The 27,272-nt window shown below is 41.5% G+C and overlaps 2 protein-coding genes across 4 annotated transcripts in view; both read left to right on the top strand.

Annotated features, from left to right (window-relative positions):
- The window catches only part of slco4a1 (solute carrier organic anion transporter family, member 4A1), a 159,404-nt gene extending 138,844 nt beyond the window's left edge, over nucleotides 1–20,560 (top strand). For all 3 annotated transcript variants that reach the window (XM_078418691.1, XM_078418693.1, XM_078418690.1), the window contains 5 exons: nucleotides 5,142–5,307; nucleotides 10,296–10,468; nucleotides 12,156–12,220; nucleotides 12,602–12,750; nucleotides 13,676–20,560. In XM_078418691.1, the coding sequence (XP_078274817.1) occupies nucleotides 5,142–5,307; nucleotides 10,296–10,468; nucleotides 12,156–12,220; nucleotides 12,602–12,750; nucleotides 13,676–13,822 (700 nt within the window). In that variant the 3' untranslated portion in view covers nucleotides 13,823–20,560. The remainder of the gene's footprint in view (nucleotides 1–5,141; nucleotides 5,308–10,295; nucleotides 10,469–12,155; nucleotides 12,221–12,601; nucleotides 12,751–13,675) is intronic.
- LOC144604376 (cytochrome c oxidase subunit 4 isoform 1, mitochondrial-like) overlaps nucleotides 1–27,272 on the top strand; it is a 420,358-nt gene that overhangs the window by 48,038 nt on the left and 345,048 nt on the right. The window lies entirely within an intron of this gene.

Here is a 27,272-nt window from a genome sequence, read left to right as displayed (position 1 = left end):
GAAAACTAAATCCTTTTCTGGAAACTTTTGGAAACAAATGTAGCCCCTTGAAGAAAAGGGTTAGAAATGAAAATTTAAACTTTAATATCTCTCTAGCTTTAAAAAGGTAGCTTCAATTTGAACGAAAGTACTTACAATAGTTGCCCAGGTTAATGGTGAATACGGCGGTACAAAAATCGTAGCGCTTTGGTGTACCGTCTTGGAGGAGTAGGGTTTGTAAGTTAAACTTCGGAATCTTCCGTACATACACACATACATACGAACGCAGAGTTTTATTATTATATATACTAGAAAAGAGGGCCCGTTGGGCCCGTCCCCACACCCCCCATTCTCTCCTCCCCCAGCCCCACTCTTACTCTCCAAGTGTGCCCGTTGGGCCCGTCCTCCTGATCTGTGTATGTCAAGTGACCACTATAGCCTTCTTTTTTTTTTTTTTCCTAATCAGATGTGCAGCACTTTGGTCAACGTGGGTTGTTTTTAAATGTGCTATACAAATAAAACTGACTTGACTTGACTTGACTTGACTTGCAATAACAAAAAAGACTACTTGGAAGCTTTTCGAAACAATGTAGCCGTCACAATCTGAAAACTAAATCCTTTTCTGGAAACTTTCGAAACAAATGTAGCCGTCACAAGCCACAAGCTGAAAACTAAATCTGCACCGCAGCGCCCCCCTGAAAAAGGGGGGGGGCAGCGCTTTAAAACCTCTGTAACTTAAAAAACACGCGACCAAATTAAATGAAAATATCACGGCCGAGCGAGCGCGAGATTGGCGATTGAGGCGGTGCGAAAACCGTCGTGCTACGGTCTGCCGTTTTGCTGCAATCGCTGTTACGTATAAATATACGGTATATTCAGGTCAAACCCCCAAAAAATATATAAACAAATCTGAGTTTTAATAGTATATACTAGAACAAGTGTGCCCGTTCAAAGCGGGCCCGTTGGGCCCGACCCCACACCCCCCATTCTCTCCTCCCCCAGCCCCACTCTTACCCGTTGGGCCCGTTCTCCTGATCTGTGTATGTCAAGTGACCACTATATTTCCTAATCAGATGTGCAGCACTTTGGTCAACGTGGGTTGTTTTTAAATGTGCTATACAAATATAATTGACTTGACTTGACTTGACTTGACTTGACTTGCAATAACAAAAAACAGCACTTTAAAACAATCCTGGAAACTTTTCGAAACAATGTTGGAAACAATGTAGCCGTCACAAGCTGAAGACCAAATCTGCACTGCAGCGCCCCCCTGAAAAGGGGGGGGGGCAGCGCTTTAAAACCTCTGTAACTTAAAAATCACGCGACCAAATTAAGTGAAAATATCACGGCCGAGCGAGCGCGAGATTGGCGATTGAGGCGGTGCGAAAACCGTCGCGCTACGGTTCGCCTTTTTTCCGCAATCGATGTTACGTACGGTTCAGGTCATTCCCAAAAATTTACACAAGATCTGAGTTTTAATAGTATACTAGAACAAGTGTGCCCGTTCAAAGCGGGCCCGTTGGGCCCGTCCCCACACCCCCCATTCTCTCCTCCCCCAGCCCCACTCTTACCCGTTGGGCCCGTCCTCCTGATCTGTGTATGTCAAGTGACCACTATAAGTTCCTTCTTTTTTTTTTCCTAATCAGATGTGCAGCACTTTGGTCAACGTGGGTTGTTTTTAAATGTGCTATACAAATATAATTGACTTGACTTGACTTGACTTGACTTGACTTGACTTGCAATAACAAAAAACAGCACTTTAAAACAATCCTGGGAACTTTCGAAACAATGTTCGAAACAATGTAGCCGTCACAAGCTGAAGACCAGACTTGACTTGACTTGACTTGACTTGCAATAACAAAAAACAGCACTTTAAAACAATCCTGGAAACTTATGAAACAATGTTCGAAATAATGTAGCCGTCACAAGCTGAAGACCAAATCTGCACTGCAGCGCCCCCCTGAAAAGGGGGGGGGCAGCGCTTTAAAACCTCTGTAACTTAAAAATCACGCGACCGAAGTAAATGAAAATATCACGGCCGAGCGAGCGCGAGATTGGCGATTGAGGCGGTGCGAAAACCGTCGCGCTACGGTCCGCCTTTTTTCCGCAATCGATGTTACGTACGGTTCAGGTCATTCTCAAAAATTTACACAAGATCTGAGTTTTAATAGTATACTAGAACAAGTGTGCCCGTTGGGCCCGTCCTCGTAGGGTTTCCATTGTAACCGGGAGGGGAGTGGGGGTAGGGAAGGGGGAGGGAGGGAGTAGGGAGGTGTGGAGGGGGGAGGGGAGGGGGAGGGAGGGGGGGAGGGGAGGGGGGAAGGGAGGGAGGGAGAGGAGAGGGGAGGGAAGGGGGTAGGGGGGAGGGGGAGGGAGGGGAGGGGGGGAGGGAGGGGGGAAGGGGAGGGGGAGGGAGGGGGGAGGGAGAAGGGAGTGAGGGGGGAGGGAGGGGGGACCTCCCCTTTTCCCAGTACCCCTCTTTCCCCATTGGGCCCGTGCTCGTAGGGTTTCCATTGTAACCGGGAGGAGGGGAGGGAGGGGAGGGGGAGGGAGGGAGGAGGGAGGTGTGGAGGGAGGAGGGGAGGGGAGGGGGAGGGGAGGGGGGGAAGGGGGGAGGAGGGAGGGAGAGGGGAGGGAGGGGGGTAGGGGGGAGGTAAGGGGGAGTGAGGGGGGAGGGAGGGAGGGGGATCTCCCCTTTTCCCAGTACCCCTCTTTCCCCGTTGGGCCCGTCCTCGTAGGGTTTCCATTGTAACCGGGAGGAGGGGAGGGAGGGAAGGGGGAGGGAGGGAGGAGGGGGGAGGGAGGGAGGGGAGGGGGGAAGGGGGGAGTGAAGGGGTAGGGGGAGGGAGGGGGAGAGGGGAGGGGGGGTAGGGGGGAGGGAGGGGGAAGGGGGGAGGGAGGGGGATCTCCCCTTTTCCCAGTACCCCTCTTTCCCCGTTGGGCCCGTCCCTGTAGGGTTTCCATTGTAACCGGGAGGGGTGGAGGGATGGTGGAAGGAGGGGGGAGGGGGAGAGGGATGGAATGGTGGAGGGAGGGGGGAGGGAGTGGGGGAGGGTGGGATGGAGGGAAGGAGGGAGGGGGGGAGTTAGGGGCTGAGTGGTGATGGAGGTTGGGATTGAGGGGGGAGGGAGGGGGGGGAGGGAGTGGGGATGGAGGTGGGAAGGAGGGGGGAGGAAGGGGTTGATGGGGGAAGTGGGACCTCCCCTTTTCCCAGTACCCCTCTTTCCCCCACCACCAAGCCCCCTCCGCAACGACCCCTGTTGTCCCCAGTCCCCATTCACAGACCCCCCCCCCATTCTCTCTCTCCCCATACACACTCTCAGTGCTTTTTTCGAAACACTTGCCCCGGTGGCCCACGAGCATATGGGCCCAATGCTGATCTGTGTATGTTAAGTGACTTGCAATAAAAAAATATACTTTAAAAAGAGATAAGTGCTTTTTAAGTGCTTGTTTTGAAACATTCGCGGTCACATAGTGGTTCTCACTGTAGCACCCATCTCAAGTGTGCCCGTTGGGCCCGTCCTCGTAGGGTTTCCATTGTAACCGGGAGGAGGGGAGGGAGGGAAGGGGGAGAGAGAGAGGTGTGGAGGGAGGAGGGGAGGGAGAGGGAGGGGGTAGGGGAGGGGAGGGGGGGAAGGGGAGGGGGGGAAGGGGGGAGGGAGAGAGGGGGAGGGAGGGAGGGGGAGGGAGGGGGGAGGGGAAGGGCGGAGGGAGGGGGACCTCCCCTTTTCCCAGTACCCCTCTTTCCCCATTGTGCCCGTCCTCGTAGGGTTTACATTGTAACCGGGAGAAGGGGAGGGAGGGAAGGGGGAGGGGGGGAGGAGGGAGGTGTGGAGGGAGGAGGGGAGGGGGAAGGGGGAAGGGGAGTGGGGGGAGGGAAGGGGGAGGGAGGGGGGAGGGTAGGGGAGGGTGGAAGGGGAGGGCGGAAAGGGGGGGAGGGGGGAAAGGGGGGAGGGGGGAGGGAGAGAGGGGGAGGGTGGAAAGAGCATCCCTCTCCCCATCAGAACTGCCCCCTCCATCGACTCCTTTAAGTCCAGGCTCAAAACCTATTTCTACTCCCTAGCGTTTGAGGCTCATTGAGGAGGCGCTGTGAACTGTTTGCGTGCCACTGTATGTTTCATTTTTTCCTTAGTACCTAATCAGATGTACAGCACTTTGGTCAACGTGGGTTGTTTTTAAATGTGCTATACAAATAAAATGGACTTGACTTGACAGCTCTTCGCAACAATGTAGCACAGGGGCATTGTGACGTCACACGCTGAATACCGCTGGGGGGGGGAAGGGGGGTCAGCTCGAGTCCATCTCACAGGGGCATTGTGACATCACAATCCGCACCGCAGCGCCCCCCTTCTGTCAAAACTTCGATAAATCAGGGGGGGCAGCACTTTTAAACCTCTGTAACTTAAAAAATATGCGTCCGAATTAAATAAAAATATCATTTTCCAGCAGCGAACCGCATGCTGATTAAGGCGGTACAAAAATCGCTACGGTTCACCGTTTTGCCGGAATTGCCGTATTCAGCCGACATCAGTGTTATATATATATATAACACAAGATCTGAGTTTTAGTAGTATATAGAAGATATAGATAGATAGATAGATAGATAGATAGATAGATAGATAGATAGATAGATAGATAGATAGATAGATAGATAGATAGATAGATAGATAGATAGATAGATAGATAGAAGATAGATAGATAGATAGATAGATAGATAGATAGATAGATAGATAGATAGATAGATAGATAGATAGATAGATAGATAGATAGATAGATAGATAGATAGATAGATAGATAGAAGATAGATAGATGCACACACCACATATTTTTCACTCTATGATTAGTTTCATAGAAATAAACTTCCTAATGGTTTAACTGAACAAATAGCAACTGGTAGTCTTCTGTGGCTGAGCAGAAGAATCTCTTGTAGCTATTTTGTGGATTTAACGTTTACAGGATAACATTTGTTGAATGGATGCAATGTCATCATCGCGATTTTTTTCCCCGTACAAAATTAAAGTAGTGCAATGAAACTATTTTAAAAGATTGAATATGGAAAAGTATAAATTAGTTACTTGTTTGATTTCCAGCCTTTAATACTTTAGTGATGTGGTAAACTAGAAAAAGTGACTAATTAATGTGGCGGCATTTTTATTTAACAGTGTTTATGATGGGGCAATCAATGTGACTGCAAGTTGCAACGCTGATTGTAACTGCTTAATGGAATTGTACAATCCAGTTTGTGGAGCAGATAATTTAATGTATTACTCACCTTGTCATGCTGGATGCACAGAATTCAATTCAACGCTGTCAACAAATGGCAAAAAGGTAACTAATTCAATCATAATTTGCATTGTTATCAGCAGGTAAACTTAGAAGGGATTGGAAGTGCTTTAAAGTTAAATGTACCCAAACAAACAAAATACACCAATCATTTGGGTGTCAATGGAGGGTGCTAAAATTGGAAATGGTTTATACCTGTAAGATTGGCACAGTGGCTGCCTCAACAGCACCAGAGACCCAGGTTCAATCCTGACTACTAGTGCTGTCTGTAGAGAGTTCAAACGTACTCCCTGTGACTGCATGGGTTTTCTCCGGGTGATCCGGTTTCCAAAGAAATTGGATTCCAAAGACGTACAGGTTTGTAGGTTAATTGGCTTTGGTTAAACTGTAAGCTGTGTAGTGTGGAACTGGTGTACGGGTCAGTGTGGACTTGGTGGGCTGAAGGGCCTGTTTTCACGCTGTATCTCTAAACTAAACTAAACAGTACATCTTATAAAAGTAAGCTGGATAGAACTTAACTTTTTTTAAATTTACGTGCATATCTTACGGAGTATAAAGCCATGAAATTGCAAAACCTAACATAGTTCAATATTAATGGAATTATTTAGGTATCTAAAGACTTTTTAATATTAGTGACCTAAACATTTTTATTGAATTAAGTATCTTTAACCCCAAAAAGATAGTTTCCTATATTTGTGGTCCCCAAAAGAGGGAACAACTTATGTGCAAGTGCAACATAATTTCAACAGTACATATGACTTGTTGATTTAATGAACAAACACAATTCTCAACTAAATAATTTGCAAACAAAAAAAAAGGCAAATCACATGGTGTAGATTCACTTTACTCACATGTGATGGAGAAGATCTTCATAATGTGCATTTTTAAACAATGTAAGCTTCACAATGTAAACATGTCACACCATTCTACATTGAGGCTGACTTTCTGCACCAAACTTTTGTCCCTGCTTGGGTTTTCTCCGAGATCTTCGGTTTCCTCCCACACTCCAAAGACATACAGGTATGTAGGTTAATTGGCTGGGCAAATGTTTTTTAAAAATTGCCCCTAGTGTGTGTAGGATAGTGTTAATGTGCGGGGATCACTGGGCGACGCGGACCCGGTGGGCTGAAGGGCCTGTTTCCGCGCTGTATCTCTAAATCTAAAAATCTAAAAAATCATCCAAACCTCTAAGTACAAATGCTGTTTGGTGTATAACTATTTTTGTGTCGTCTGAGAAATTAAGACAGGGCTTATTCTTTTGTGAAAAATGCACATTAAGACTGGAATTTTCTCACCATTGAGGATGAATCAATTGAAAATTTTGAAAGAGTAATAGGATTTTGTTAGGTAAAATGGTCAGAACAGATGAATGGAGTTTATATAATCCCAAAACAATTGCGACACCCGGATGGCAAAAACACGAAACATAAACAAAACAGGTTGGAAATACTCAGCAAGTCAGGTAGTACTCGTAGAGAGTGAAACTATTGATTTTTGAGGGCATAACTCGGGAAAGCTTATAAATGAAGTTGCAGATAACAGAGGAAAGGGTGAGATGGGATGATGTTTACCAGCAATCAAATCAATTTGTTGGCAGGCTTATTTGGCTGAAACATCTACCCTTCATTCAAAACGTAGCATGAGTCATTTATCTTCAATGTCTCCTGACAGCCAAGGTGATATTGTGCCAACAATTACTGGTCTGAGTAAGTGGAGAAGAAATTTGCTGGACAAAATTTAAGAGCTTTGCTCATCTGTTTTTTGTTAATTCCAAGAAAAAGGCATTTGGCACCAGAATACTATTTTCTATTCTCAACATATCTTGTATGAAGCAGGGGGGAAACCAAGTAAGATTAAAGACAAACATTTGGGAAAAAATGGGAAAACTAAAATGTTAAACCCCTTTCTAACGTTTTACATCTTTTGATACATCAAGATGAATGCGATACTATGTTTTAAAATAGAATGTAAAATAATATGTAATAGTAAATATACAGTGCCCTCCATAATGTTTGGGACAAAGACCCATCATTTATTTATTTGCCTCTGTACTCCACAATTTGAGATTTGTAATAGAAAAAATCACATGGTTAAAGTGCACATTGTCAGATTTTAATAAAGGCCATTTTTATACATTTCGGTTTCACCATGTAGAAATTACAGCATTGTTTATACATAGTTCCCCCATTTCAGGGCACCATAATATTTGGGACACAGCAATGTCATGTAAATTAAAGTCGTCATGTTTAGTATTTTGTTGCATATCCTTTGCATGCAATGACTGCTTGAAGCCTGTGATTCATGGACATCTCCAGTTGCTGGGTGTCTTCTCAGGCGATGCTCTGCCAGGCTTGTATTCTAGCCATCTTTAGCCTATGCTTGTTTTGGGGTCTAGTCCCCTTCAGTTTTCTCTTCAGCATATAAAAAGCATGCTCAATTGGGTTCAGATCAGGTGATTGACGGCCACTCAAGAATTTACCATTTTTTAGCTTTGAAAAACTCCTTTGATGCTTTAGCAGTATGTTTGGGATCATTGTCTTGCTGTAAAATGATCCGCCGGGCAATGAGTTCTGAGGCATTTGTTTGAACTTGAGCAGATAGGATGTGTCTATACACTTCAGAATTCATTATGGTACTACCATCAGCAGTTGTATCATCGATGAAGATAAGTGAGCCATACATGCCCAGGCCATAACACCCTCACCACCGTGTTTCACAGATGAAGTGGTCTGCTTTGGATCTTGGGCAGTTCCTTCTCTCCTCCAAACTTTGCCATAACTCTGATATGTTAATCTTCGTCTCATCTGTCCACAAGACCTTTTTCCAGAACTGTGATTGCTCTTTTAAGTACTTCTTGGCAAACTGTAACTTGGCCATCCTATTTTTGCGGCTAACCAGTGGTTTGCATCTTGCAGTGTAGCCTCTGTATTTCTGTTCATGAAGCCTTCTGCGGACAGTGGTCATTGACAAATCCACACCTGACTCCTGAAGACTTCTGTTTCTGATCTGTCGGACAGGTGTTTGGCGATTTTTCTTTATTATAGCGAGAATAATTCTGTCATCAGCTGTGGAGGTCTTCCTTGGCCTGCCAGTCCCTTTGCGATTAGTAAGCTCACCAGTGCTCTCTTTCTTCTTAATGATGTTCCAAACAGTTGATTTTGGTGAGCCTAAGGTTTGGCTGATTTCTCTAACAGTTTTATTCTTGTTTCTCAGTCGCATAATGGCTTCTTTGACTTTCATTGGCACAACTTTGGTCCTCATGTTGATAAACAGCAATAAAAGTTTCCAAAGGCGATGGAATCACTGGAGGAAAGACTAGGTGCTGAGAGCTCTCTTACACTTGCATTAAGGAGGCAATTAAACACACCTGAGCAATTACAAACACCTGTGAAGCCATGTCCCCCAAACATTATGGTGCCCTGAAATGGGGGGACTATGTATAAACAAAGCTATAATTTCTACATGGTGAAACCAAAATGTATAAAAATGGCCTTTAATAAAATCTGATAATGTGCACTTTAACCACATGTGATTTTTTCTATTACAAATCTCAAATTGTGAAGTACAGATAGGCAAATAAATAAATGATGGGTCTTTGTCCCAAACAATATGGAGGGCACCGTTCATGAAATATTTTCTTTGGCACAGTTCTTTGTGCAAACGCAGTTTTTGCAATTATGCACTTTTTTTAAATTTTCAGTTTTTAAATATATTTAATTGAGTTTGGAGAATGAGCTTAATCAACCAATATATTATAAACATAACTGAGTGAAATCAGAGCCTCTAATCTTTTTTCCAGAATATCAAAACTTGTTTTTATAATCCATCTGGAATAAGAACAAATCTAAAGTATCTTCATCCATACCTAAATTTGGAAAACCATTCTGAATTTTGAAATTCTGCCAAGAAGATAAGTTACTTCAAAACTGAGAATTTATCTTTAACATGTTAATCACGATTATCTTGTACAATGTTTAGAGATACAGCTCTGAAACAGAGTCCACACCGACCAGCGATTCCTGCATGTTAACACTACCCTACACACAGTAGGAGCAATTATTTTATACATTTATACCAACCCTACAAACCTGTACATCTTTGAAGTGTGGGAGGAATCCAAAGATCTCGGAGAAAGTCCACACAGGTCACGAGAAAGTCCACACAGGTCACGGGAGAATGTACAAACTCCATACAGACAAGCACCCATAGTCAGGATCGAACCCGAGTCTCTGGAGCTGTAAGGCAGTAGCTCTACCACTATACCACCATGCTGTTCATGATTTATTTGATTTGAAGTTATGCCTTCTAAGTTAGCTTACCTATAAAGTTTAATATCTTAATTGTGTGTGTACATCTGGTTTGTCTTTAAGGCTAGAGCATCAGTTTCTCTGATTTTCCTCAAAAAACCATCCAGCACTCGGTCAGCTGCAAATTTTAATGAAGGTTATCTCAATTCACCCATTAATCCCTGTGAATGTATAAAATTGTTCTAATGGAAATGTTTGTGTAACTGCATTTTTATCAAAATGTGCAATTTGCTGCTGGGATTCTTCAGCCATGAGGAATGATCACACTATGAATAGATTGTGAGCAGCCAAGATCACCCGTGACCCGCAGAAAGCATTAATGGGAAGTACCTCTAGTTCCAGGCAGATGAAGTGTAGGAGAGAGTGGCTGGTGGGATGTACGGGCACACAGGCAGGACAGCGACACCTCATTTTCCTGCCTTGGTTACCCTAACACACACTTACTGTAATGTTAGTAATGGTGAAATATGTATGAAATAATGTTTTCTTATGGTACTATTTTTTAATGAATTAAACAACATGGTATCTGCTATTAAATTTAGAGTTAGCTCACTAATTATTGGGTCACCGAAAAGGGTGTGATAAAGAACTGGATTAAGATGTGCAGTATAGTTGAGGCCATGCACTTTCAATTTAAATTCCCTTTCAAATCAGGCAGTCACATGGTTGAACTGCGCCATTATTTGTGATTCGCAACATTTTAAATTTATTTTCCTTCATTCCCAGATTTTCCACAACTGTCTCTGTGTAATGGAGCACGATCCGATGAGGCGGAGTTATGCAGAGTCTGGCAAATGCAATTCTCCCTGTGCACAAATGCCACTTTTCATGTCGATCTTCTTTTTTGTAATTTTCTTCACGTTCTTGAGCAGCATTCCTGCACTAACAGCAACTCTCAGGTAGGAACGAGTGGCAGCGCATTCTGCCATCCTCCTTAAACAAAGTGCCATCATGCGAATAATTTCTTGATCTCAAATGGAAATCACCAAAATGTCTTAAGATTATTGACAAGCCAGAGGTTCGGTTGGCAACTCTGCCAAATAAGCTGTTTTATCAAAGTGTGAATTTCCATTGGTTAATTGTTGTGGTTAAGGCAGGGGGAAACCCCATTGCACTTGTCGTGACAAGCTCAATGTAAATAGGATAGAATTACTTTTAATCGGAGGTTGGGTGCTAACCTTTCAGAGGTTGACTTTAGTTCACTCTGTTTAAATAAGATGCGATGAGATGAATCAGCAAGCAACAATGACTTTTAAAAATGTGTTTATAAAAAAAATTACCACAAGATTTTAGTATTTGAGGGTTTTATTTATCCTCCCTCTTACCTTGGCTTGATATGGCTTCCTAGAAATTCATCTACTGTCTGAAGCTCTGATCATGAAATATAGAAACAGCAGTGTATTGTATCCTACCTCTGAGTGCCATTGAAGTCAGTGGAGAGAAATGTTGCATTCGAATCAAATTGTCAGCCAAATCTGTAGTTGAACACTTTGGTGGCCTTTAAAGTGGAAAGGTTTCAGTAACAGTCTCAGTGCAATTCCCAGGAAGGGGAAGGGTTATTTAAGCCAGAACTCCCTGGGTAACAAAAAAGTAAAGAGTAGAAAGAAAAGCATGTGACAGAGGCCAGGTCATTTTAACACTGTGAAAAACAGGCTGATCAAAAATTGCAGCAGGATTTTGATCAATTGGGTAGGTTGGCTGAGGAATAGTTAATGGAGTTAAATACTTATAAGTGCGAGGTGTTGTATTTTGGGAATGTCCAGCCAGAGCAGGACCTTCACAGCAAATGACAAGGCTCTGGGGAATATTGTAGAACAGAGGGATCTAGGAGCACAGGGACATAGTTCCTTGAAAGTGGCGTCACTTGTAGGTAGGATGGTCAAGAGGCTTTCCAGCACATTGGCCTTCTCAGTCAGAGCATGGAACACAGGTTGGGATGTTATGTCACAGTGTACAAGACGTTGGTGAGGCCACATTTGGATTATCATGTGGAGGATGGGGATGATCTTTTCAGGTGTGTGAGACCATGAGGGGAATAGTTAGGGGAAATGCGTAGTCTTTTAGTTAGAGTAGGAGTATCAAGAACCAGTGGATATAGTTTAAGTTGAGAGGGGAAAGATTTAATAGGAACCTGAGGGGCAACTTTTTCATGCAGAGGGTGGTGGGTATATAGAATGAGCTGTCAGAGGAAGTAGTTGAGGCAGGTACGATCACAACATTTAAAAGATATTTGGACAGGTATGTTGATAGGAAAGGTTCAGAGGGATATGGAACAAATGGAGGCAGTTGGGACCAGTGTAGATGGGGCATCTAGGTTGGCGTGGGCAAGTTGAATCGAAGGGCCTGTTTCCATTCTGTGTGACTATGACAACCTCAAAATGAATATTGTAAAGTGTGTTTACAGTCCTTTTTTAAAAAAAGTAAAATAAAATGTACTACCTCGTAGTTGTAGATTTATTCAACTGGGTAGATTTATTATAAATGGGTCAGTGAGCTTATTGATATTTGCTATTAAGATGAATTGTGGGCTAAAAAAGTTCTAGAATATTTCTGTCTAACTTGGAATGCTTTTTTTTATTTGATTAGGTGTGTCCCCGATAGTCAGCGATCATTTGCACTCGGTATTCAATGGATCGTAGTCCGTACTTTAGGTAAAGTACCTTATCTGCTTTTAATTTTTTTTTGTGTGGATATTTTCCGGTTGCTCCAGCACATATGATATCATGCCAGCTGCTTAAAACTAAGATGTAAGCAGGAGACTGTCTAACCGTCTAAATACAACGTTGGTGGGATTTTTCTGGTTGAATATTTGGTAAAGGCCTTAAATATTGCTTGATTAATAATTAATTAAAATAGTACTTTCTACATTAATCAAGTAAAAATAAACCTGTAGATTTGTACTTAATTTGAACACTAATGGTAAAACGCAAATGTTCATAATGTAATATTGGGCTATAATATCAAGTGCCAAAATTCTATAAATGAACTCTGCCGGATTTCTCTTTAATAGTCCTCTGTATACATTTTCACAGGTGGAATCCCAGGCCCAATTGCGTTTGGATCCGTTATTGACATGTCCTGCATGTTGTGGCAGAGCCAATGCACTGAGAGAGGCTCTTGTTATATCTACCAAAATTCAGCTATGAGCAAATATCTCCTGATTGCAGGATTAACGTATAAGGTAACATATGAGAACAATTAGAGTTGTTGGTTAAAATGGGAGGAAAATAATGCACATTGCCACTTTATTAATTTTGCCATGTTGGAAATGAAAATGTAATGGCTCAGGAGAACACGGGCTAAGGATTAAACAACTAATGTGAAGACTTAAGTCAAAACTCTAGTCAAGTGGTAGGTGGAAATGAAGAAGTCCTAAAATGTTAATTTGCAAATGGAATCGGTAGTAAGGAAGGCAAATGCAATGCGAGCATTTATTTCTACAATATAAAAACAGGGATATAATGCTGAGGCTTTGTAAGGCACTGGTTCGACCGTATTTGGGGTATTGTGAGCAGTTTTGGGCCCCATATCTGAGGAAGGATGTGCTGGTGTTGGAGAGGATCCAGAGGAGGTTTACGAGAATGATCCCAGGAATGATTGGGTTAACATATGATGAGTATTTGCCGGCAGTGGGCCTGCACTTGATGGAGTTTAAAAAGATGATGGGGGGACCTCATTGAATCTTACCGAATAGTGAAAGGCCTACATAGAGTGGAGCGGATGTTTCCACTATAGAGTCTAGGACCGGACCCCATAGCCTCAGAATAAAAGGATGTACCTTTAGAAAGGAGATGGAGAATTTATACAGTCAGAAGGTGGTGAATTGTGGAATTTATTGCCAACAGACGACTGTGGAGGCCATCATTGGGTACTTTTAAGCCAGAGATTAACGGATTGTGATTAGTATGGGTGTCCAGGGTTATCGGGAGAAGGCAGGAGAAGGGTTGAGAGGTAACGATAGATCAGCCACGATTGAATGGCGGGGTAGACTTGATGTGTCGAATGGCCTAATTCTGTTCCTATGATTTAAGAACATATGAAAGTATCATCAGAGCTGCTCCTTTGCGCTTGAATTAACCAGAGTTATTTTGCTTTTTCCTTTACAGGCAGTGGGGTCAGTATTCTTTCTCCTGGCTTATTTTCTGTACAAACCACCAGGTTCAACACTCAGTAGTTCAACCATGGATAATGGAGACTCTGATTTAGGCAAGGGTGCTTCACAAAATACGATTAAAAAAGTAATTACTCTCTAATTAACTCGCACTTAAATTGCATTTAATGAAAAATGTATTCTTATCACTCCACATTATTGGATGTCATTCACCGTACTCATCTAACCAGCCCCATTTTAACATCATCCTTGTTATTTTCATGATCAACTTTTTCATTTTTAATGTTGTTGAACGTTGGGACTATTTACAAATTTTTAACATTAAAAATTGTATAAATTAAATCTGTGCACAGTGTACAATGAAATTGGAAACGATTGAAAGTGAATAAGTGGTGATGTCTACCTGCAAGCATTGCACTGATAAACAAGGGTTCTTCATTGCAAGTGTTAGCCATTGCACTGATGGGTCAGGAGACTGAGGATTGGCATGGCTTTCACATCCTCAAACTATGCAACTGCGCTTAAGCCTTTGTTAGATGTCTATGCAGCTGTAATATCATTTATTTCAGCTATTTCCAAAGCTCTTTCAAATATTGACAAATTCTCAATTATGCAATTCACAGGTACATTTTACACTTTTGATATTAGACATTAAGACTAAGATTTTCTTACTTTTCTTTGTAAATTCCCAATTACTTTAGCTCCAATCTTGCAGCAGTGCAACCATGGAGTCTCCAACATCTGACCACGCTTGACCAAAAAGGACAGATGGAATAGTTTGCATAGGTTTAGAACATTTCTTCTACACCATGATTGAAACATCACGACTGTAAATGAAACCACAGCATAGTGGTTAGTGCTGCTTCTTCACAGCATCAGGGTCCCAGGTCTGATCCTGACCTTGAGTGTTGACAATGGAGAGTTTCCATGTGGGTCTCTGCCAGGAGCTCTGGTTTCCACCCAAATCCCAAAATGTTCTTATAAGTTTATTGGCCACAGCAAATTATCCCTTTCTGTAGACAAGGGACAAAAAAATCAAAGAGGAGTTAATAGTGTACGAGAGAAGATAATCCACACAGCGGCAGGGAAATGAGAAGAGGTAGAATGAGACTGATAGCGTTACTTTGTTGGAAGCCTGAATGGACTTAATGGGCCAAATGGTCTCCTCCCATGTCATAATACGTAATTAATCTATGAGCAACTTAATATTATAGATGCTAAAAGAACAGAAATCTTGCTAAATGTCAATTGCAATTAATAATACTCCCTCTCAGAAAAAAAAGCAGAAATATCCTAAAGGAAATCCATTCAAAACTTTGAATGCAGTTTAAATAAAAATAATAGTATAACAAATTGACATGGGAAGCCCATGTTATTTATAAGGCACAATTATTTTCTCTTTTTATTCTAACCGTTTGTGGGAGTGTAAGCTGAAAGAGACCAGAATTGGGGTTAGTGGTGGAGATGATTGTTGCATGGTGCGATGGGCATGGAAGGAATATTTAGCTTCCATAGTAATAATTATGGGAGTGATGTACCAGATTTAAACCCTTGGCTCACATTAATACTTTAAAGAAAACCTGCAGCTATATGTTGGACACTGAGCGTTTGTTTTAGAAACTGTTGAACTGGAGGTTCATTATTCAGGATGTTAGTTGTGGCTGTGGGAGCTGACACTGTCTATCAGGTTTATAGTAACGTAAGAGATTCTTGTGCATTATTTATTATTAATTGGCTTTTTATCAAAAGACATGGAAAATGGATAACATTATTCATAATCCTTCCCCTTGAAATGATGCTGAGATATCGGCACTTCAAATATATTAGTGTAGGAAAGGAACAGCAGATGCTGGTTTATACCGCAGATAGACACAAAGTGCTGGAGCAACTCAGCAGGTCAGGCAGCATCTCTGGAGAAAAGGAACAGGTAACGTATTGGGTCGGAACCCTTCCTCAGATTTCATAAATGCATGAATCTGATTAACTAAGTAATTTAGTACCAGTTCTGTTCTGCTCATTTAAAGAATAGATAATTACCTTGAAATTGAACCCATGAACACATGTGTTGCTGTGTGCAAAATACACAGAGAAGTGATCTTCCTCTGGTTGGATTGCATTTGCACTTATTTCCAGGATCAGAGGAAGATCCAATACAGGTGACCTTCATCTGGTGTCAGCCACATACCTGCTGATATCACCATATGCACGGCTGCCACTCCCAAGATTTTCAGCATAAGGATCCAATCTACCACCCTTGTCTATCAGTCAAAAAATATCAAGGAGCAAATGTCAGTAAAGATGTGTAAAATAATCGATGTTTCACAACTCACTGTGCCAGGTATCACAAAATGCTGGATAACTCAGCAGGTCAGGCAGCATCTAGGAGAGAGGGAATGGGTGACGTTTCGGGTCGAGACCCTTCTTCAGACTCTGCAGTTATTTTCCTACATACCTCACTATGTCATCGCAGATTACATGCGGATGTTGTTCCCTCGGCAATGGCAGCAATTCTATGCTATGCCTCTCATTGATCTGCCAGACTAATCAGCCTGTGTCCCCCCTCAGCTTGGGACAAGGGACTTGATCAGGACATTGGAACACATTAGGTATGGAGCCATATTGGGCTTTGCATTCACCCACCCCACTGCCTTTGCAAAGCCAATCCATGCCCTTTCCTGCGCTGCTGTGGGGTGGACATGAGGAGCAGTGCTTTGAAGTCTGTCTGCCTTCCCAGTGATGAGCACGGGAAAGATGCGGTAACTTAATTTGGCAAGCAATTCTTGACAGGAGCTGCACAGTTCCCATCTTAGCACATCAATCAGTGTGGAAAGTGCCATAAAATTCCTCCAAAAAAATCACTAGGTTTACTTTTAAATAGAGTCTGGGTGGGCGTTAGTATTAAACACTGAGAATGAATTCCAATTTCTAGACAATAGACTGCTAAAATAATAGAAACAAGTTTTGCTACTGACGTGGTTTGTGCCATGATGTAACTTTTTAAATATTGCAATATAATGAGTAAATGATTATTAGTCAGTTTAGTTAAGGTGTCATCAATCTCTATGATGGAATTTTCACTTAATCAAACTGTCCCAGACTAACCAAAAAATACAAGATACGGTTACTAAATTTTGGCATTTTAGGATAAATAGTTTAAGTTATTTTTTGTTATTTAACTTTTAAAAGCACTCTTTTACCAATGCAAGGGCTAGAGTTTATCATTGGCAATTAAGTATCGGAGTTTTCATGTCAGGATTATTCATATTCTATATGAGACTGCATTTTTGAAATACAATAATTGTTGAGCTTTATAGGGCGTTTCCGCTGTATTTGATTTGATTTAATCTAGTGTCCATGAAATAGGGGGACCCTCTGAGGACGGTTGTTTTATCTCATGCCACACTTATCCTATTCCCTAGAGTTTGGAAGAATGAGAAATCGTATCCCCGAAGCTCTTAATCAGATTGACAGGGTAGCGGCTTCAAAGCATTTCCTCCGATTGTGGAATCTATCTTCAGAGTCATTGTGTCAGAAAATAGCCTGAATTGTTTATAACAGAACGGATGAGAAATTTCCTCACTCAAGGAGGTACAGGCCTTTGTCATTCTCAGCCCAGAGGGCTGTGGCTGCAAAGTTTTTGAGTACATGTGAAGACAGAAATAGAATTTTGATTTCTTAGGGATTCATTTGATGTTGTGACAACAAAAACAAAGTGGAGTTGAAGTGGAAGACCAACTTTTACTTTATAGAATGACAAAGCAATCTCAAAGATTCTGTAGATAGACACAAAATGCTGAAGAAACTCAGGGGACAGGCAGCATCTCTGGAGAGAAGGACATTTTGGGTCGAGACCCTTCTTCAGAATGAGATATGGAAGGAATATACAAAGAACATTTAAGGTGTGAAAAGAACATCAAAGCAGAAGGTGATCAAGGAAATGTACAATGGTTCATTGTTGGATGAGGGGAAGCTGACAACGAGGTATACAAACAGTAAAATTGATCAGGAGGACGGTGAAACTTGTAGGAGAACCAGGGTGGGGTGGGATGTAGAGAGAGGAAGAACAAGGGTTATTTGAGGTCAGAGATACCAATATTCATACCGCTGGGTTGTAAGCTACCCAAGCGAAATATGAGGTGCTGTTCCTCCATTTTGTGTTTGGCCACACTCTGACAGTGGAGGAGGCCCAGAACAGAATCCTGCACATTCGTTTCTGCTCCTGATTATTGTGTTGCTGTGTGAAGTATTCAATTTGGTAAATTTTATGTATCTAACTCAAATTCTTTCAACCACCTTCATTTGGTCCCATTGACTGATACTTAGATATTTTGCTGTGTACCACTTTTAATTTGCCAGTGAGGAGCTAGAAATGTGGCCCTCATGTACTTAAGATCTACGAGCCTAAGATTCCTTGTTTGAACAAGATGAGTTTAAAATCTAATTTGCAAAATCTGGGTGGGTCCAGGGATGCACATTCCAATTCGTCTCCTTGAATATTTTGACAAATCTGATGGGTCTCTAAGAAACTCTTGTGTAGCAGTCATCTAGTTGAAAGAAAATGTGACCTTCAATCAACAACCCCTCCTTCACATTTAGCACCCAGTTCAACCGAACAGGTTTATCAGAAGATCAGATGATCAGTCTACCAATCCACTGAAACCACAAAACCATCCATAAACTACAAACATATAGAGTACATTGTGAAGTTGGTTGATCTGAGGAGTAAATTGGTAAGATGTCATTTTGGAACAGAATCTTAGAATAGGTAGGAGGCAACTTGTCTTTGAAAGGATGGAGTATCGCAGTTTACATAGAAGCATTAACAAAATTCCAGGGACAACAGTTCACTGCCTGAATCTGTAATTAAAGCATTTAAACTTCTTTGGGGTGGCCAGATTTCAGTCCTTGATTTTAATAACAATACATGTGGCTTCTTCTGTTAATCAAAAAAATCTAGTAAGTCAGTAAATTCCACTTTTCATTTGGATTTCTGAGCAATTCAATTGTAATTTGAAATAATGGGATCTAAATTGCACAATGTGGCCTCAAAGTTTAAAAGTGCTTGGATGTGTTTGACCTCTTGGCTACTTCATCAACTTCCATGAAGTGAGATGTTTTGACATAAGATAGAATCCTTAACATTCGTGTGAATTATTTAACATTTAAGGATCGGAAAGTAGTGTATATGTGGAGTTATTCCAGTGGCTATAATTAAATTCATAGCCAGTCAGAATGAACCTAGAATAGGCGGTAGGAAATAAAGTCTATGATCTGAGATTGAATTACTTATTGTTATTACAATTGCAGTTAATCTCAGTGTGGTCTATGGTAATAAATGGTAGGAACAAATGAAGTGATATTACTCCTCTGTATACTATAAATGCATACAACTCACATACAGCACTGTGCTATTTTGCTGAGTTTACAGAGCAGCAACTTTGTCCATTGTAAAATGCGTTGCTGCTGCAGAGTTGCAACCTTTCTGTTTCATATTAATGCAGCTTATCAAAAAGAGTTTTTCCTCAGCAAGGCAACACTAAAGAGGGTGTTTGGGAGATCACCCATGTATTAACAATGCTGTATATAAATAAAATGGTTATTAAGACAATTTCTTTTTTTTATAAATTATATTTGCTGAAAGCATTTTTGGTTTATTTTTTTAAATAAGGTTATTTGTTATGGGTTGATATTTTATTTTAAAAATTCTTAATGCAGAGCATGGAAATAAAATGGTCTGTGAAAACAGATATTGACAATTATTGCAAAACAATTTGAAATTGCTGAATATGTTTAACATATCACTATTTATTTTATGGCATAAATTATATTCAGAATTAGTACGGAATTAATTATGTGTTACCCTGTTGAATGAATAGTCACACTAGTACTGGTATAACCTCTTGAACCATTAAACTGGATTTATTGCTATCAATGCTTAATAAAATGTTTAATGGTGGTTGGTGAGTTATTGCCAGATTTCAGTATATGACGTATAATAATCTTAACACCCGTGGAAGAATTAAATATAACACTTATTTTATTATTTACTTATCTGGCCTCTCCTCACCCCAAGCTTTCAAAACTCATCCATCTCACCCATTGAGTCTCCCAATCTAATACCTGACAGCTTTTCCACCCCACCCTCTGTCCTACATTGTGATCTTACCACCACCTCCAGTTAACTTCAACCTCACCACATGATCAATGCTGTGGGGTTGGAGTGGACCCCTGATCTCAAGTTTCCATGCATAATCCTCCTTCCGTACCAACCCCCTCAACCATAAGACTTGACCTGGACTTAGCTGGTTTCTTTCAATTGACAAAGCATGCAAGACCTTTTTTCAACAGCATAAAATGATGGGGGAGTGGTGCACTAGTGAATTTTACAGCTACCTTTTGCCTGCAGCCCCACCCATCTCGCTGTGACCATTTATTATGAGCTGCAAAAGCTATAATAGCAATATAGCATCATTCATAGCTTTACAGTAATATATGCAGGTGACAGTAAAGTGCTTTTACGAAATAGATGCAACAGCACAATTAATGCTATTTGAAGCAAAATAAAGGAATATTTGTACACACTCTTGTATGTGAGCATCTGGATGGTTCTTCATGCCAGAGAAGTATTTTGTAAACTTGTTAAGCACTGTCTATGTATTTAGGCTGGTAAAGTTTGGATCTCATGTTGAAGTCAGAAATGCGGACAATTTGCTGTGCATTGATTATGTGGTCATCTGTTGGAAAGTTGTTTCACCTGCCTGATAACGTTGTGTATTTTTACATCCCTTTCTTAATTGAAAATGTTTAAAGTGAAATGGATGGACTTGTAAATCCTTTTGTAAGTGTCAATGTAAAACTTTCTGCACAAGTTTTAAATAAAAATGAGTTCAAATTTTAGTCATTTCTTATTCAATAGTTAGAAAATGATTGACTTGAATTTGCAATTTGTTACTTTCATTGAGTTGCACTCAATTTTTGTGTGTTTTCATTTCTTGTGCAATATAATTGAGTTGGGAAAACGCAATGGAAATGAGTGGCACTGCAGATATTTCAACAGCCTTGGGGGTTGTGTGATTGTGTGACTAAACTGGTGGTTGGCTCGCAAGCTTTAGTTTGGTTTAGTTTATTGTCACATGTACCGAAGTACAGTTAGAAGCTTTTGTTGCGTGCTATCCAGTCAGCAGAAAGACAATGCATGATTACAATCATGATTACAGTGTATAGATTCATAATAAGGGAATTACGTTCTGTGCAAGGTAAAGGCAGTAAAGTCCGATAGTCAGTGGGTCACCAACGAGGTAAATAGTAGTTCAGCACTGCTCTCTTGTGGTAGGATTGTTCAGTTACCTGATAACAGCTTGGAAGAAACTGTCCCTAAATTTGGAGGTGTGCGTTTCACACGTCTTTACCTTTTGCCCAACGGGAGGGGAGAGGGGAGATTAGAATTCCTAGGAATTCCTACTTCGGCGTCATCAATGGAAACTGGGGTGTGTGGACCGCTTCGCTTCCTGAAGTCAATCACTATCTCCTTTGTCTTGCTGACATTGAGAGAAAGGTTGTTGTCTCAACACCAGGACACGAGGTTCTCGATCCCCTTCCTGTACTCCATTTCATCATTATTTGATATCAGGTCCACAATGTTGGTGTTGTATGCAAATTTGAAAATTGAATTAGATTTGTACATGGCTGCACAGTCGTGGGTGTACAAGGAGTAAAGAAGGTGGCTGAGAACGAGAGCTGAAGACAGACGCAACATGTTGGTTCAATTTGAATCATGCTTTTGTTTGCTCATCTCAGGTGTGTCTGAGAAGAACATTGAGTTCCAATTGCAGTAAATCTGGTGGAAAGTAAAACGAAACACTTAAGATCAAGGAAACTGCAGATGCTGGCACCTCAAGTAAAACGCATGGTGCTGGAGTAACTTGGCCAGTCAAGCAGCATCTGTGGAAGGAATAAAAAGGCAACGTTTTGGTTTGGGACCTTTCTTCAGACTGATTGTAATAATGGGGAGAAAGCTGGAAAAGAGGTGGGGGTATGACAAAGCCTGGCAATTGAAAAGTGAATACAGGTGAATGGGGAACGTTGATTGCAGATGGGTGGACAAAGGCTAGAGATGAAAAGGAAACAAAAGGGTGTCAGATAAACAGAGAAGGTGAGTAAAATGTGAAGCTCGAGGATGAGATATAGGTGGAAGGGGAGGAGAATGGGGAAAGAGGGAATGAAGTGAATCAGAAGGAGACCTTAGTCATTTGGGGACCTTAGTCATTTGGTTTGGGATATTTGTGAGATGGGAATTAATAAAGGTTCTATTTACCTGTTTTAACTAATTCAGAAGAAACTTGTAGCAGTTCATTGGAGAGAATTCCCAACCTAAGATCTCTACATTTCAGTGAGATCCCTGTTCATTCTTCTAAGCTCTGGTGAATGCAGTTGGATATGAATTGTAAAAGAAGAAGAAAGAAAGCAAAATTGTGTGATTATCCACATCAGTAATTTATAGAACATTGAACATTACAGCAAAGGAACGGGTCATTCAGCTCACAATCTCCATGCTGAACAGGATGCCATGTTGGTCACGGACATTAAACATTAACATTACATTAACAAAGGGTGGCATAGTGGCGTAGGGGTAGAGCCACTGCCTTACAGCGCCAGAGACCCGGGTTCAATCCCGACTACGGGGGCTGTCTGTACGGTGTTTGTACGTTCTCCCCGTGAATGCATGGGTTCTCTCCGAGATCTTCGGTTTCCTCCCACACTCCAAAGACGTACAGGTTTATTGGTTAATTGGTTTGGTATAAATGTAAAATTGTCCTTAGTGTATGTAGGGTAGTGTTAATGTGTGGGGATCGCTGGTCAGTGCAGACCCGTTGGGCTGAAGGGCCTGTTTCCGCGCTGTATCTCTAAACTAAAATTAAACTAATCTCTGCGTAATTGGTGATGCATGTCCCTCCACTCCCTGCTATCCATGTGCCTATCCAAAAGCCTCTTAAATGCTGCTTTCATATCTGTTTCCACCAACCTTGGCAGAGTGATCTGCCTCTTTCATCTTAAAGGTCTTTTGTCTTTTGACATTACCAGCCTGGGAAAAGGGTTCTAACTGCCTATTCTATCTATGCCAATGATAATCTTATGTACTTCCATCAGGCCTCTGACATTACAGAGAAAACAATCCTTGTTTGTCCAACCTTTACTTGTAGCTAATACCCTATTATCAAGGTAGCATTCTGGAACACATCTTGTACACCCCCTCCAAAGCCTCCTTCCTGTAACAGAGCGAACAGAACTGCACACAATACTCCAAATAATAGTTAATAATAATAGTTTGTTTATTTGTCATTCCACTCAACAGATCATGCAACGAATGGGATGAAACAGAGTGCCTCCAGGGGCCATAGTGCAATCTAATGCAAAACATATGGACAGGGAATGATAACGCAGTACACTACCATACAGTACAATACAATTAGACAGTGCAATACAATACATATAGACAGGGGATTAAAGCATGTAAACGGTAAAAGGTGAAGCATTTAACCTAGAGTTTAAAGCGTGTAAACGGTGAATTTAAAAGCATCAATGAGAGCAGGTAAATTATTGATTGCACATTAAATGGGATTATAAAGTGCAGAGTGCTAGGTAGGTCACCCTCCCCCCCCACCACCCCCTGAGTCAGGTGGGGCAGTTCAGTAGACGAACAGCCTGAGGGAAAAAGCTGTTCCTGAACCCGGTGGTTCTGCAGCTAATGCTCCTCAGCCTTCTTCCAGAAGGCAGCGGGTCAAACAGACCTTGGAAGGGATGAGAGGGGTCCCTCATGATGCTGCAGGCTGATGCGGCGTAACCAAAGTCTTTAGTTTAATTTACAGATACAGCATGGAAATAGGCCCTTTGGCCCACCGTGTACATGCCAACCAGCAATCACCCGTACATTAGTTCCATCCTACACACTAGGGACATTTTACAGAAGCCAATTAACCTACAAACATGTACATCCTTGGAATGTGGAAGAAAACCGGAGCAGTCGGAGTAGACCCACGCAGTCATGGGGAGAACGTACAAACTCCATTCAGACAGCACCCGTAGTCAGGATCAAACCCAGATCTCTGGCGCTGTAAGGCAGCAACTCTACTGCTGTGCCATTGTGCCACTCAAAGTAGTATAAAGCTGTATCATAATTTCCTATCTCTTATACTCAATGCCTTGACTAATGGAATTAAGCATACTATGCATTTTATTTACCACTCTATCTACCTGTGTAGCCACTCTCAGAAAGCTGAGGGCCTGAATTCCAAGATACCTCTGTACATTAATGCTGTTAAGGGTCTTGGCATAAACTGCATACTTTCCCTTTATATTCAACTTCCCAAAAGGGCAACACCTTACAGATTAAACTCCATCTTCCACTTCTCCATCCATTTCTGTCACTGAACTATATGCTGTAGTTTGACAGCTTTCCTCACTGTCCACAATTGCACCAATCTTGATGTCATCTACACACTTATTAACACATGTCTGTCACTACATCACAAACAAGAGAGGTCCCGGCAAAGATCCCTGCCGAACTTCACTGATCACAAATCTCCAGCCAGAATAACACCCATACAACCCATTGTCTTCTATAAGTTAACCAATTCTGAATCGAAACAACCAAGTTACCATGCATCCAATGCTTCTTAATATTCAGGGTCAGCCTATCATGAGGGGCTTTAACAAATGCTTTAGTAAAAGCTATGTAGACATCACTGTCCTAATCCACTGCCCTACCTTCATAGATCACCTTCATTACCTCTTCAAAACAAATCAATCATTTGTAAAGCATAACTTCCGCAGACAAATCCATGCTGACTGTCCATAATTAGCCCATTCTCTTCCAAATGCGATTAAATCCTATCCCAAAGAATCCTTTCCCAACCACTGAAGGGAGGCTCACCAGCCTGTAGGTTCCTGGATTATCTATCCTTCCCTTCTTAAACAAAGGAACAGGTTTGGCTACACTCCCATCCACCGTGACTTAGGCTATGGCTAGAGAAGACACGAAGATTTTTGTCAAGTTTCCTGCAATCTCCGCCCTTGCCTCTCTCAATAACCTGGGATGGATACCATCAGGCCCTGGGGATTTATCTGCCTTAATGTTCTCGAAGAGCCCCGTAACCACCTCCTTCTTGATCTCAAACAGCCCTGAGAACACATCTTTTGTAAAGCAACTAGGTATATAAAGTGATCAATTGAATGTACCCCAAGATCCCTTGGTAGATGCACTGCCTGGTTAGATACTAAGGGTATGAAGGCTTGGTCCATGCCAGCTGCCAATAGCTGACTTACCATTATGTACGATACTGAGCATGGCACCCATGCATTTAAGAGAGAGTTTCCTGCAGAACATAGAATAAGGAATAAAATTAGCATCTTTCAGAAGCAGAAAGTTTAAGACTGTAACATTTGCTAAAGGGAATAACGTTCTTGTGGTGCTATGAAATGCATTGGTTAACTAAATCTTGCAATGACATTTATTTCATTTCCTACACAGTAGCAACCAACTCATTGAATGTTTCTGTACCTTGAAGTGGGCAACTTAGAGCCCAGCAGGTGGCTGGTTGTTGCCAAATAGCTCATGCTTGCACGTGGTGTACAGTGCAATAATTTCAGTGAGAAACAGGGGCAGCAGGGGGCTATCTGGCCCCCTCGATAATAATCCACCATTCATCAAGATCATGGACGATCTTTTACATCACAGCCATATTTTCACATCTGCCCATGTTTTTGGAATCCATTAATTTCCAGAAATCGATCCATTTGAATTTTGAAGAAACACAACAATTGAGCCTCCACAGTTCTTGGAGCTGAAGAATTCCAAAGATTCACCACTCGCTCCTCATCTGAAACTGTACACCCTGTTCCCACACTCCTCGCCCAAAGAAAAGATCCTCCCTACATCCAGCCTGTTGACCTCTTTAAGAACTTTGTGCATTTCTGAATGAGATCTCCTCTCGTTGTCTTAAGCTCTACTAAATACAGCTGGATATTATCTCTGCATTGAAATTATATATTTATGGATAGGTTTACTAGTTTATTTTATGCACTAATTAATGAAATAGTTTTAATGTAAATAAAATAACCCAGCAGTTGGAGGATAACTCTTAATAATGATGGGGGGGGGGGGGGGGGGGTTTCAGTGGCCTTAAGTTGATTTGAGATTTCATTCGATTCCAACATTGGGAAATACCAATTCATTGTTCAGGCTGAGCACACTGGAGAAATGTTGTACTATTTGCCATAACATCAGTATGTGGTGTCACTTTTGTGGTCAGGTACCCAGAGGGTCAATGATGTTGGGTTCGATCATGACAGCAGCCAGGCAGAGATTCCATAGAGAACCGATGTTCCAGATTTCCATGCCTGGACAATGAGGAAGTGTGAAATGTATTCCAGCACAATTTAACACTGGTGATAATTAACACTGAGTTCAAGAAAGGTCCCCAATCCTCTTAGCCCCTCAGCTTCATCCCACCCATGACCGTCGCATCTAGTGAGAGTCCATTGGAATCGGATGCCAACTTTAATTAAAAAGTGACTGCAAAGTGGCTTGTGTTTGTTTAAATTTCATTCAATCTCTGTTTAATTTCCAAATTAATGTGAATGACTTTTTAAAAAAATTTCACTTTGTATTTTACTTTTGTGTTTCTACTATTTAAATTATTTAAATATTACTTCTCAAAATGCACTACCTGTAGAGCATCTCTGATGCAGGGGTCAGTGTTTCAACTGGGCAGGGCAGTGGCACAGCGGGAGGGCTGCTGCCTTACAGCACCAGAGGCTCGGGTTCGATCGTGACTACGGCTGCTCTCTGTGAGGAGTTTGTACGTTCTCCCTGTGATCCCATGGGTTTTCTCCGGGTGCTCATGTTTCCTCCCAAGTTCCAAAGACGTGCAGGCTTGTAGGTTGATTGGCTTCTGTAAATTGCCGCGAGTGTGTAAAATGCGAAAGGGAGATAACATATAACTCGTGAATGGGTGATCGATGGTGGGTGTGGACTCGGCTTGTTTCTGCGCTGTATCCCTAAACATCTCTAAAACCTCCCTTCTTTGCTGATGGTGAGTTCCAGGACTCAAACACTCATACAGTAAAATATCTTGATCTGAACTTCCCTCTAATCCTACTAATTTACTTATAGCTATCCCCCTAATTACAATACTAGTTAATAACCAAAAGGAGATATTTCTATCAAACCGATGTAGGTTTTTCATCGTTTATATCCCCTCAGTTGAATCTTCCCTCATTCTCATTGTGTGCCAATCAAAACAACTTTGGTTTAAACCAATAATCTATAATATTTTTTAAGATGGGCCAGGTTGGGGAAAAATTACTTCAATGTGAAAATTATTTAAACTATTAAACTAATTTATCGCTCAATAAAATGTTGTAGACACTGCACAGAAATAAGACCTCGAGCCCATAGAGTCCATATCAACCATCAAACACTCATTTTACACATATCCTGCATTAATCCCATTTAATATTCTCTCCACTTTCTCAACAACTTCCCCTAAATTCTACCACTTACCGATACACGAGGGGCAGTTTACTTACCAACT

Source organism: Rhinoraja longicauda, chromosome 22, assembly GCF_053455715.1.
Source record: "Rhinoraja longicauda isolate Sanriku21f chromosome 22, sRhiLon1.1, whole genome shotgun sequence".
NCBI lineage: Eukaryota > Metazoa > Chordata > Chondrichthyes > Rajiformes > Arhynchobatidae > Rhinoraja > Rhinoraja longicauda.
This window is presented reverse-complemented; position numbering and strand designations above follow the sequence as displayed.